This window comes from Mastomys coucha, unplaced genomic scaffold, assembly GCF_008632895.1.
Source record: "Mastomys coucha isolate ucsf_1 unplaced genomic scaffold, UCSF_Mcou_1 pScaffold22, whole genome shotgun sequence".
NCBI classification, from domain to species: domain Eukaryota; kingdom Metazoa; phylum Chordata; class Mammalia; order Rodentia; family Muridae; genus Mastomys; species Mastomys coucha.
Genome location: NW_022196905.1, coordinates 133,222,097 through 133,234,626, shown reverse-complemented (window position 1 = coordinate 133,234,626; position 12,530 = coordinate 133,222,097). Strand labels below are relative to the sequence as shown.

Sequence of the window (12,530 nt, the reverse complement as noted above, 5' to 3'; positions counted from 1 at the left end):
CAGGGAGGAGTCAGGTCCCCATCCCTGTTCATTCATTCTTTCCCCTCTCACCCTCAGGGAGTCTGTAGACACCTGTGTAGCTCCTGCGGAGTGAGTTGGCAGCTGCTGGTGTGCATACCTCTTGTGTTTCTTAGGTGTGGTTCACTCCTGCTGGTCTCCCTGACCTATCACTCCTTCCAGCTCTGAGTCTAGAGTCAAGGTCCCCTTTAGTGTTGATAGGTCAGCAGAGACAGTGAGTGGATCGGCCCCAGGGCCTTCCTGGTACCTCAGCCACCTCTCTCCACATTGGCTAGTCCCAAAGACAATTACCAGGCAGCAACTATGTAGTGAACAACAGGGTCTAGGGTTAAGTGGGGTTAATGAGGACTGCCTGAGGAGGAGGAGGGTGTGTGACCCAGGGCCCTGAGGGGATTTCTTATCTGCTATGCACACCTGCCAAGCAGATGGCCCCAGACTGACAGTTCTCAGGGGGACAAATAAGTATAGTTTTCTGGCTTTCATAATCAGGTCCCCAGCCTTAGGCTATGTGGAGATTAGGGTTGAGCTGCTCCTCTGAAGTCCCACTTTTTGGATTGCAAAAGCTAGGAAGGGTAGGAGGGATGGAACCAAGTTTTGTGCATGCTTGACATCACTGAGCCCCAGCCCCTCACTGGGAGATTCTAGGCAGGAGCTCTACCACTGAGCCACACCCCAGCCCCTCACTGGAGGATTCTAGGGAGGTACTCTACCACTGAGCCACACCCCAGCCCCTCACTGGGGGATTCTAGGCAGGTGCTCTACCACTGAGCCACACCCCAGCCCCTCACTGGGGGATTCTAGGCAGGTGCTCTACCACTGAGCTACACCCCAGCCCCTCACTGGGGGACTCTAGGCAGGTGCTCTACCACTGAGCCACACCCCAGCCCCTCCCTGGGGGATTCTAGGCAGGGGCTCTATCACTGAGCCACGCCCCCAGCCCCTCACTGGGGGATTCTAGGCAGGAGCTCTACCACTGAGCCACACCTCAGCCCCTCACTGGGGGATTCTAGGCAGGGGCTCTACCACTGAGCCACGCCCCCAGCCCCTCACTTGGGGGTTCTAGGCATTCTACCCATGAGCCATTTTCCCAGCCATCTTCACATTTTACTTTGAGACAAGACCTCCTTACGTTGCCCAGGTTGGCCTTGAACTTTGTAGCTTTGATGTGAGTTTCAGCCCTGTACATTCAGGGCTATTGGCAACTAATGTCCTTTCATACTGGGGGCTGCCGCAGTGATGGGTTCTGCTCAGGTGCAGCCTAGGTAAGCATCTCCGGGTCGGGAGATTGGAGGTCATGTTTTTGTGTACTACAGGTAGATTCCTAGTTTTTCTCATTCACAGTACTCTTGCCTTTGCAGAGGAAGCCATTCCTGCAGTTTGCAAGACCAGGACGGTCATTTATGAGATACCTCGGAGCCAGGTGGACCCCACATCGGCCAACTTCCTGATCTGGCCCCCATGCGTGGAGGTGAAGCGCTGCACCGGCTGCTGTAACACCAGCAGCGTCAAGTGCCAGCCCTCGAGAGTCCACCACCGCAGTGTCAAGGTGAGCCCTGCCCTTTCTCGTGGTCGGTCTTGCAAAATGCTCTTGGGCTGATGGAATGATTTGAGCAGCAGGGTAGGGAATGGTGTGTGGCTTAAGGTTGTGAGCACGCAGCTCCGTACAGGCCAGGGGACTGACTTCATTGACCTCCAGGAGGGGCTGTGGGATACTCAGTGGTCACGCTGTGCTTCTGGTCCCTTGTGTGTCATTGGGGAGTTGTGAAGAGATGTGTGTCTCTTCAGCTTGGGCCCTGATGTCCATCCCAGTCCAGCTTGCAAGCCAATGAGGTTATTTCGATTACTTGCAGGAGTGTGGATGACTCAAGGGCAGATGTTTAGCAGGAACGCCCACCCTAGCACTGATGATGACTGGAGAGAGTTGCATCTCTAGAACTTTCTCTTCTGATCTGGCAATGAGTCTTTCCTGTATAGCAGTTACTACTTAAAATGCGTATGTGGGGGGTACTTGTGAATCTTGTGAGTGTCTGAGCTTCCCAAGCCTTGTAAGTTTCATTAGCTTTCTGAATCTTCCTAGCTCCCTCTAAGAGGGCATGTTTTCATTCAGAGAAACTAGCCACATAATCACCATGACATTTGGGGCCCATAATTTGCATGCATGGTCACTGTCTGCATAGGTGATAGTGGAACTTGACTCTGTTCCCTTCTGAACCTGTGTGTCCCTCTATGCTCTTGGGGGTTCGGTTGCTGACTTCCTTGTTGGATGCTGGTGGGTTTCCAGCCACCAGAGGTTTAATCCCTCTCTGGGCATGAGTCTTAAGAACGTGGTTGAAGGCTGGTTGTCTTGTATGTGTGCCTTTCTGTGATATTGTTGCCAAAGCTGAAGCCTTTGCAATTCCGTCAGTCAGAACAGTGGTTCTCAACCTTCCTAATGCTATGAACCTTTAAAACAGTTCCTCATGCTGTGGTGACTCCACCCCCACCCCCAACCATAGAATCATTTCGTTGTTACTTCATAACTTTTACTGTTATGAATCATAGTGTAAATGTGAGGCTCATATTTGTATCTGATATACAGAATTTCTGATGAGACCCCCAGTGGGGGTCACAACCTACAGGTTAAGAACCGCTGCTCTAAGTCAGTCTACAGCCCGAAAACTGGCTCCAACAGGTTGAAGTCCTTTTGCTGAACACGTGACTGTTGGGTAGCTGAGTGGGTACAAGCAGTGGGATCCGGGCTCTCGAAAGCTGAGGGTCTAGAATGCCTCTGAGGATGACATCTACTTCTGACACAGCCAGGCTGCTGTAGCCATGATACTTTTGGGGGGCGTAGGGTCCCCGGAATCATGTGTGAAGATTTCAGACCCTATTCTTCCAATCCTAGTAAATCTATCTCAACTCCCAACCCTGCCATGACCCTTGGCCCCAGCAGAAGGGAGATGCCAGGAGAACACCTTTCTTGATAAGGATCTATACTCAGGAGCTCATTTGTGACCCACAGCCCAGGCATCTGTAGTTGGAACTGACTTTGATGTCTGGCATTTGGTCTCTAGAGAGTTCCAGGGAGAGTTGACTGAATGAACCCTACATATTTTTGCAGGCATCTTCAGGACTGCACACTCCATCAAAAGCCATGGACTTGTCTGGGGTGCTCACTAGGCTTGCTGTCCACCCTCAGAGGTTGAGCCAGATGTTGGCTAGCAGCAGGGTGGCTCAAGCACCCTGGTAGCCTGTGTCACCTGGACCAGGTTCAGCCTTTTCCTGGGCCTTAGGGTTCCCATTGATGGCATATGGAGGAGTCTCTGGAAACCTGCCATCTTGTTCTTTTGGGTACAGGTGATAGATTTGATCTAGAGTAGGTCTTTCTGTTTCTCAATCTGTCTGGCTTTGTTCCTTGCCTGCCTGCCATGGATCTGTGTAGTCCAGGCAGGCTTAGAACTCTGTAGCCCAGGCTGGTGTTAAATTTGACGTAATCCTTCCTTGGCCTTCTGCTTGGTGGGGTTATAAGAGTGAGCTATTTATTACAGTAGGAATAGTTTTTCCATGATGGAAACATGGTCGAAGAGATGGGTAGTGTGACCAGGTGTGTATGTGGGTTTTGACTTGGAGGTTTTCCGAGTCTCCAGCTCCTGAGACAGGGACTATCCATTCCTACTGACACTGTTACCCACTTGGTTTGGTTGCTTCTTCTCTGTACTGTATGGGACTCAGCAGGATCCTGATCAGTTGAAAGGGACCAGTCTAGTCCTGATTGGGCTAGGTTCCCCCTAGTCCCTTCTAAGTACCCACCCATTTGCACCACCACTGCCGCCCACTCAGAACTAGAAGGGGACATCCGGCCCCAGGCTCTGGCAGAGGGACAGAAGGTCAGTGGAACAGGAGTCCCATTGTGGATGCCAGGCCTGCAGCATTTGGGGTGGAGGCTGGTGCTGACCTGGATGGAGGGAGATGGACCCAAAAGTCCCAGACTCTGGGTCAGCAGGGTGGGGCTGATGATGAGGCTCACAACAGCCACATTTATGTTATATGTGCCCTCAGCCCTGGTTCGTGTGTGTGTGTGTGTGTGTGTGTGTGTGTGTGTGTGTGTGTGTGCTATAGCCCAGCCCCTCACTGTGGGATTCTAGGCAGGTGCTCTACCACTGAGTCACACCCACAGCCCCTCACTGTGGGATTCTAGGCAGGGACTCTACCACTGAGCCATGCCCCAAGCCCCTCACTAGGGTTTTCTAGGCAGGGGCTCTACCACTGAGCCACACTCCCAGCCCCTCACTGGGGGATTCTAGGCAGGGGGTCTACCACTGAGCCACACTCCCAGCCCCTCACTGTGGGATTCTAGGCAGGTACTCTACTACTGAGCCACACCCCAGCCCCTCACTGGGGTTTTCTAGGCACGGGCTCTACCACTGAGCCAAGCACCCAGTCCTTCATGGTTTTTATTGTGAGACGGCTCCATTAAATCACTCAGGCTGAATTTTGAACTCACCTAGGCAGGCCTTGAACTCATGTTTCAGCTTCTCAGTTGCTGACTGGGATGATACCTGCGCAGCCCAGGACCTTACCCTAGTTGGCCTCCTGTGCCCTTCCCTCTGTGCTGAGCATCTGACCCCAAGAGCTAGCTGTATTTTCCATAACCTGTTGTGGAGACTGGAAAAGGGTGCCCTGTGGACCTGCACAGTGCAGCATAACTGAGCCCATGGAGTGTTTAACCTGGACAGAGGTGAGGCTGCTAAGGGGTCAGGGGTTAAGGGTTGCCAAGGGGTCAGGTCAGCTCTGAGCCATCATTGGACCTGGCTGCTGAGCTGACTAAGGAGATTCATTACTCCGTCTCCAACATGCAGGAAGTAGGGGCTCTGCCGGGTTAGGCTCCAGGCTTCTAGAAGGAAGGTGTCCCCAACTCGGGTAGGGTCTGGAGCTTTGTTCTAAGGAAAGTCCCAGCTGGGCTCCATCAGGTGGCTTGTGCAAAGATTTCAGAGACGGTGCCCAGGCAGGCTTTATTCTTGAAGGAACAAATCTTATGGTCCCTCCTCAGGTGAGGGGTTTGAGGTCCAAGGATGCTGGAGCAGCATGTCAGAAAACACCTCAGATGTGCTTGATGCTTATCAAGCTGTGAGCCCTCAGCCAGGTGGGACAGGGCCCCCTCCCCTCAGCCTTTAAGACCTGGCACCAGCTTTCCCCTCCCCACCCCCCACTGGATGTTTGTGGGACACGTTGGGAGCCAGCGCCTAATGCCCTCATGGTCAAGTCAAAGGATTGTTCTGGGAAGGTCCTGGGTCTCTGGGGCTGTGCTATGAGGCCTTGAGGGCTCCTTTTAAGTCCGGGTGATTAGAAAGCAGAAGAGTGAGGGACCTGGGCAAGTTGTTCCCTTGCCAGCACCGGGCTTCTCAGCTATTAAAACAGGCTCTAATTAGGTCCACGTGGCTGACCTGCAGGAGGGACTGTGCCCTGTGTTCAGCCTAATCAACAGTGGCTTTTACCATAGACACCACTGTCCTGAGGCTTGGAGGAGTAAGACAAATCCCCCTTCCTTGCAGGGGAGGGATTGGATACTGGCCTGGCCAGGTGACACTCTGGGTTGAACTTGAGGGAGCTCTGGAATGCACGGGGCACAAGTGGGATTCCTGGGACTTTAACATCTCATTTTCTGCTTTCATGGAGGCCGTTCTGAAAATTTTAGTATTCATAACATGTTCTTTTGGGGGGAAAAATGTAGCCATTTCCTGGCCAGACAGAGGTGGCAGAGAGGCTGGAATCCTTGCATTCCCGAGGCAGGTGCTACTATAAACCACTGTTTGTTTCTGTCTGATAACCATGGGCCTGTCTGGAAGAATGGGGCTGTCCAGCTGGAGCGGCTCATCAGTGTCTCTTCATGCAGGGGACCCCTAGGCTCAATGGAGAAGGTTGTACTTGCCCTGCAGTCAGGGCTTGGATCAAGCTGGAGGACTGTAGTTAAAACCAAACCAGATTCCCTCCTGACAGCCTGTGTTCAGGGCCTCATGAGGCCCACCTGGTCCCCACCACAGAGGCTGTGGTGGGAGGGCCAAAGCACCCATCTGCTGGTGTCTGAGGCCATTGGTGTCTTTCAGGCCTGGGTTTATCTAAGGCAGTCTTGAAGTTTGCTGGATCACCAAAGACCATGGACATCTTTGGAAGTTGGGGACTGTGTGGCACTTTTGCCTACAGCTCTTCTTGGGACTGGCTGATGGTTTTCCTTTGGAAGAAGTTCCTCTTCCCCGACCCACCCCAGGGCCCTTGAAGGGAGAGACAGGGGTTGCCCTTCTGTTCCTGTTCCCTGGGGTGGAGTGTGAGACCACGTTTCTGAGCTTAGGGACCAGGGGTCGCAAAGCCTCTGGAGACATGGTGACTTCCCGAACAGAACTTGGGGGCCACTTTTAGTAAGGAGCCTTGTGTGAATATTGATTCCTGTTGAAGCTAGCTCCTGTAGGGTAGCTGTGCCCCATTTCTAGGTGATTTGTTGTTGTTGTTGTTTTTGAGACAAGGTTTCTCTGTGTGGCCCTGGCTGTCCTGGAACTTACTCTGTAGACCAGGCTGGCCTCAGACTCAGAAATTCACCTGCCTCTGCCTCCCAAGTGCTGGGATGAAAGGCGTGCGCCACCCCCCCAACCCCCCCAACTTCTAGGTGATTCTTTAATGTTGTGTCTTTTGTTTGTTTTTGGATACATGGTCTTATAGCAGGGCTGGCCTGGAACTCAGTGTGTAGATCAGGCTAGACTTGAGGCAATCCTCCTGCCTCAGCCTGCCCCACCACTTGACCTCTGGCTGCCTTTTTAGAGGTAACTTTTTTCTTTCATGAGCTACCTGGGTGGGTGTGACCACTGTTCCTCTTTCACAGGTCAGGTCGCAGGTATCTGGACAGCATAGCCCGACTCAGATGCCGCCGCCCAGGCTGGCCTAGCACTCCACCAAAGTATTCTGAGCAAGACCCCTGGGCAGAATCCTGGCATAGAGCTCCATGCTTACGACTCTCAGGGGAAGACCCTCCTTGGCTTTGCCAGTCCCTAGTTGCTGTCCCTCCCACTTTCTGACGTAGCGAAACCTCCTGGGCTGGCCCTTGGCCCCTGACCCCTGGCCCCACGCCCTACATGCTGAGCTCATACTTGGCAGACTGTATTCACACCTGAGGCACCCATCTACTTCCCACGCCCGCCGGGCACCTGGCACCCTTTGCACCCATGTTAACCATTAATGTAGCCAAGTTGGTAGCCACAGCAGAGTCTGGCAGAGTCTGGTCCCCAGAACTCTGAAGCAGCTGCCAGCCTGGCCTGGTACTCCAGTGCATGGCTTGACCATTGCTTGGGTCCTCTTGGCTCCTGGGAGAACAGTGGGGAATGTTCCCCTGCCCAAACTCTCTCAGTCACTCTAGGTGGGCCATGCATTGTCTCCATCATTGATATCACAAGGCTGCCACCTTAGGTACTCTAGCCCCCCCCCCCCCGGGGGGTGGTTCAGCACTGCTGTAGCCTCAATTTTCCTAGTGAATGGTGAGATGTGATCCTTTAGGGCTGCTTTGGGAGTCGGCCACAGATTTGGCACTGGCTGTATGCAGTCCTGCAGGGCTGAGAGGGTGGCACATTCTCCGGGTCGCCTCAGGAGAGGGCTTGTTGTGCCTGATTTTTCTTTTCTATCCGTGGAGGTGACAATCCTGCCTCCTCACTGGCTGGCCGGGAGGGTAAAATGAGTGCTGGTGTCTAGACTCTGAGGGAGGTGACCTGGAGGCTTCCCTAATGCAACGGCACGCTGGGATAGAGCAGGGTGCTTGGCTCCAAACTGCCTCCTAGTGCAGCAATTGATGGGGGCTGGGGTGGGTTAAGGAACTGCTGGATGTGTGTGTGTGTGTGTGTGTGTGTGTGTGTGTGTAGTTGCATTCCTCTCTTGGGAGCCGTGTGCACCACTCACGTGCGTGTCTGTGTGGGGGTGGAGTTGGCACACTCATGACGAAGTGCTGTTGAGTATGAGGCTGTAGTGCTCAGCATCTGGCCAGGATGGTGGAAGGATTTGCCTGGGATTCCAGAGTCTGGTTTGAAACTTTCTGTGCCACCTGGAAGTGTGTTGCTGTTTTGTTGCTTCTCATAGACCACGAGTTGGGAGGGTCCCCTCCCTCAACAAGCTTTGTAGCCACACTGCTGTTTCTAGCTGAGGTTCAGGTTTCTTTACTAACAACGGTGCAGACACCCGAGTAGTACTAAGTTCCGCCATCCTATGTCCAGCTCACCCTTTCTTGGCTGACGCCCTTCAGATCTTTTGGGCAAGTTATAAGACCCTTGTAGTCCAAGTTGGCCTCAGCACTCTGTTGCCAAAGATGACCCTACTTACGTTCCTGATCCTCCTGCCTCCACGCACTGAGTCCTGGGATTACAGGCCTGTGCCGCCACATTCCTTCAGTTTGTATGGTGCTGGAGATGGAGAGGGGTTTTGTGGATGCTGGGAAGGCACTCTGGTAACTGAGCCAACATCCCTTGCTTTGTAGTCCAGGCTCACCTTGAGCTTCTGGGTGCTGGGATGGCCGCTGTAGGCCTAGCATCATTGGGGTTTATTTTGAGTGAAAGCAGACCTGAACTCAAGAGAAGATGCCTTGGGACTGGTTAGATATCTGAGTCCCAGTTTGGGGGTGTGTCAGGCTGGTCCCCTTGGGCACATGGTGTTGACACGGGCTTTTGTTTCCTTGGCAGGTGGCCAAAGTGGAGTATGTCAGGAAGAAGCCAAAATTGAAAGAGGTCCAGGTGAGGTTAGAGGAACACCTGGAGTGTGCATGCGCGACCTCCAACCTGAACCCAGACCATCGGGAGGAGGAGACGGGTGAGTGACCAGCACTGTCTTATTTGCTGTGTGGGTCCCAAGGGGTATGGGATGAGGGATCTGTCACATTGGACCTAGCCAAGTCTATCACAGAGTGATGGGAAAGGTTGCTTGAGTGAACGAGTAAGCGGGCCTGGATTTCTCAGCTGTCCCTGTAGAGCAACAGCCAGGGACACTGCCTGCAGGTGCCACATGCAAGTGGGACCGTAGACACTGGATTCGGGCTGTGCCCTGCCGCCCAGGGTCTTGACCTTCACCCTGTCCAGCACATCTTGTACATTGCCAGCATTCAGGCAGCCCAGGTGCAGAGATAGACCCGGAAGTGTCTACGCACCAGGGTGGATCTGGCTTGCTTTCTGAAAGATAAACACCTTCAGTATTTATGGCTGTGGCTTCCCACCCCAGGCCCTCCGGAGGCCACTCACCTTCCCTGCCCTTTCCTTGACAGGAAGGCGTAGGGAATCAGGTAAAAAGCGGAAAAGAAAAAGGTTAAAACCCACCTAAGGCGGCCGACCAGGTAGGCCCTGCCCGCCCGGGTGAGCTGGGGACTCCCTCGCAGGGCTGGGACACAATCAGACCAGCGAATCCCGCTTCCGTGCGCCCTGATTGGCTCAAGGTTCTGTGTGCTTCCGGGGCTGCTGGGCCGGGTCTCCTCGCAGCTACAGCTTTGCCCTTCTCTTGGTCGTTGATCAGGCACCCGAGTGCCCCATGGCGGGAAGGGTGGGGGCTTCTGGGGATTCTGCTGGAGTTATCTGGGGAGGCTGCCCATTGTGCTGACCGATGAAATGACTGAGACGTTTACAGATGATGAGGCTGGAGGAGGCTGAGTGGATCTGAAGTGGCCAGGGTAGTCAGCGTTTGTAAACCAGCAGCGACCTCTGGGAAGGAGGTAGAGGTTAACGATCTGTGTAAGACCAGGAGGGGTGGACCTTTGTACTTGGGCACTGTGGAGTCCGTCCTTAAAATTACCGCCAGGACCCACAGAGGCCGCTCCGAGGTGGAAGAGTCAGGGCAGGTAAAGAAAGGCTGTAGAACGTCTTAGGAATGCTTGTTGCGAACCCATCCTGTGATGGCTGTTTTTCCCCGGAAGTGTAGGGAATGTAGGTGGGGCATGTCATTTCCCAGACCTGTCCTGAGTGTCAGCTTGTCTGGCTCAGAGGGCTGGAGCCTGTCTGGCTGAGCCCTTCCTCCTGGCACATGGGACTTAGGGGCATCCAAGACAAACAGTTATTCTGGGCAAGAGAGTCCTCAGAGATAGGGTGTCTGAGAGCCCTGGCTCCAACACAAGTGTGGCTGGGGATGCCTGGCTTGGGCATATGTCTCCTTGGGCAGGTCCTTGGGGTTGCTCCATGTGGCTCTGATGGGGCTGCTGCTGACAGGGACCCCCTTCCTTCAAGGGAGAGGCAGGTGTTTCCATGACTGCCTATGTCCACCTGGCAACCTGGCATCGTTGGCTCATTATGGAACTGGGAGGTATAGCTTTGGGATAGCTAGCTTTTTTTGTTGTTGTTGGTTTTTCGAGACAGGGTTTCTCTGTGTAGCCATGGCTGTCCTGGAACTCACTCTGTAGACCAGGCTGGCCTCGAACTCAGAAATCCGCCTGCCTCTGCCTCCCAGGTGCTGGGATTAAAGGCGTGCGCCACCACTGCCCGGCTGGGATAGCTAGCATTTGATCACTAGCACCAGAGCAACCGCACAAAATCATTGCTCTGATTAGTCACAGAGAGCCACATACAGGGTGGCTGGTGGCATCTGTTCTCCCTGATACTTCATGGCCCAAACTTCCAACCTCCAGCAAAGTACAGGCCTTAGACTGGAAGAAAGAAAGATAGGGGAAAGGACAAAAAGAACTTTCTATGCCTCGGTTTCTCCATCTGTGCAATGGGAGCATGGGTTCTTCTATGAAATGCAACCAGCCTAGTACCAATTCTTAAATTGGGACGATTTGATTAAACTGGAAAATTTATTTCTTTCTTTTTAAATTACATATATCAACTTCATATCTTAAGACAAGTTGTATGGGGCCAAGTGGCCCTGGTGTTTTCTATCTGTGGTCATAGCCTCAACTCTTCCTGCCTTCCCACAGATGTGAGGTGAGATGAGCCGGCCGCCCTCTCCCGGGACACGGATGTACGTGGCGTGTGACATTCCTGAACATACTATGTATGGTGCTTCATTGCCAATGTGCGTGCGGTCTTTGTTCTCCTCCGTGAAAAACTGTGTCCGAGGACAAAGAGACAGTGTCCGTTTGTTCAGTGTGACATCAAAGCAAGCACTGTAGCACTCGGAGAGACAGTGAGAAAGCTTCCTTGTCACAGAGAGCGAAAACAAAACCACAAAAAAGAAAAAAAAACAACAAAAATTAAAAAAAAAAATCAAACCACACCCAACAACAAAAAAAAACCCCACCAGAAGAAACAAAAAGACTGAAGCGGAGATGGAAGGGCCGCCCTGCAGGACTGACCCTCGAGTGGGGGCCGGTATTGGCCACCACCCTGGATTCTGCCCGTGGGCACAGGTGCTTTATGCCAAGGACGCTGGGCACAGGAACTGAACAAATGGGAGATGCCCACGGGCCTGGAAGCCACCTCGCTTGAGTCTGCCTAGGACCTTCCTGATGGCCTTATGTGGAATTTCTTTTTTCTTATCTTTTTTTTTCTTTTTTTACACCACGAAGTGATTAAGCTTCTCCTTTTTATTCTCTGCCTAGCTTTTTTTTTTTTTTTAAATCTCTTGGATGACATTTTCGTCGATAACACGCACGAGGCTGCTGTAAGTTGGGACAGCGAGACGGTTATTTTTCTCCTAGCCAAACTAATGAGGTGTATTAAAATAAACATGATATACCTACCTATCCATCATTTCTGATGCGCCTCTTCCTGTGTTCCTCAGCACCTTTAATGTCTTCTTCTAGCTTAAGACATGAGGGGACCATGGGAATCTTCAGTTGTGGGTCCCCCTCCCCAGGGACTGCCCCCCCTTGCTAAATGGCTTCTGTGGCGGCATGGAGACATGACTGAGATTATTTTATAGTAAGCTGTTGGGTTTCACTGTTAATCAGAATTATGTGTGCGTGGTTTCCTTGTTTTGTTTTGTTTTTGTAAAGGTGAACTTTGTATTTTTAATATTATCAGTTTATATACCTGAGAGCCTGCTATATATTTTTTTTTTTATTTTGAACTAAAAGGAGAAAAAAAAATCAACAAACTTAATGCACATTGGATGCATCCTGTGGTCCTGTTTGTCTGGTTGCTTCCTGGAGTCACTCCATCACATGGTTGATTTGAGGGTGTGAAAACTTGGGGATCAGAGTGGGGGCTGCCAAAGTGACAGACTGTCTACTCCGGGCTCCTGAATGGAATGGGAACAGACCAAAGGGGACGATCCTGCCTGCAAGCTTGAGAACACCCTCTATGGAGCCAGATGCCAATGAGTGTCAGCCAGTCACGGGCTGGGTGTTAGTCACTGATGTGTCAACGTGGGCAGCTTGTGGCTCAGTGGCCGTCAGAGGTCCCTGTTGCCCATCGGCTGTGCTTTCTCCTGGAAAGTGAGGAGTGTAGCCCTCACCCTTCCTGAGCTGTAGTTGGGCACTATCCAGGTGAACGGCATGTCGCAGAGGCTGGAGGGCTGCAACATAGGCCTAGCCTTTACTCTCCAGGTCGATTTATGGGCTTGGTCCAGTGTTTATGTCCCTTCAA

At 52.6% G+C, this 12,530-nt stretch overlaps 1 protein-coding gene across 2 annotated transcripts in view; it reads left to right on the top strand.

Annotated features, from left to right (window-relative positions):
- Positions 1–11,693, top strand: part of Pdgfa (platelet derived growth factor subunit A) — a 20,390-nt gene extending 8,697 nt beyond the window's left edge. Inside the window, exons 5-8 of one of the 2 annotated variants that reach the window (XM_031338458.1) lie at positions 1,377–1,564; positions 8,706–8,832; positions 9,281–9,349; positions 10,919–11,693. In XM_031338458.1, coding sequence (XP_031194318.1) covers positions 1,377–1,564; positions 8,706–8,832; positions 9,281–9,336 — 371 coding nt within the window. In that variant the 3' untranslated portion in view covers positions 9,337–9,349; positions 10,919–11,693. The remainder of the gene's footprint in view (positions 1–1,376; positions 1,565–8,705; positions 8,833–9,280; positions 9,350–10,918) is intronic. The other variant, XM_031338459.1, reaches the window with a different exon arrangement.
- Positions 11,694–12,530: the final 837 nt, after the last annotated feature.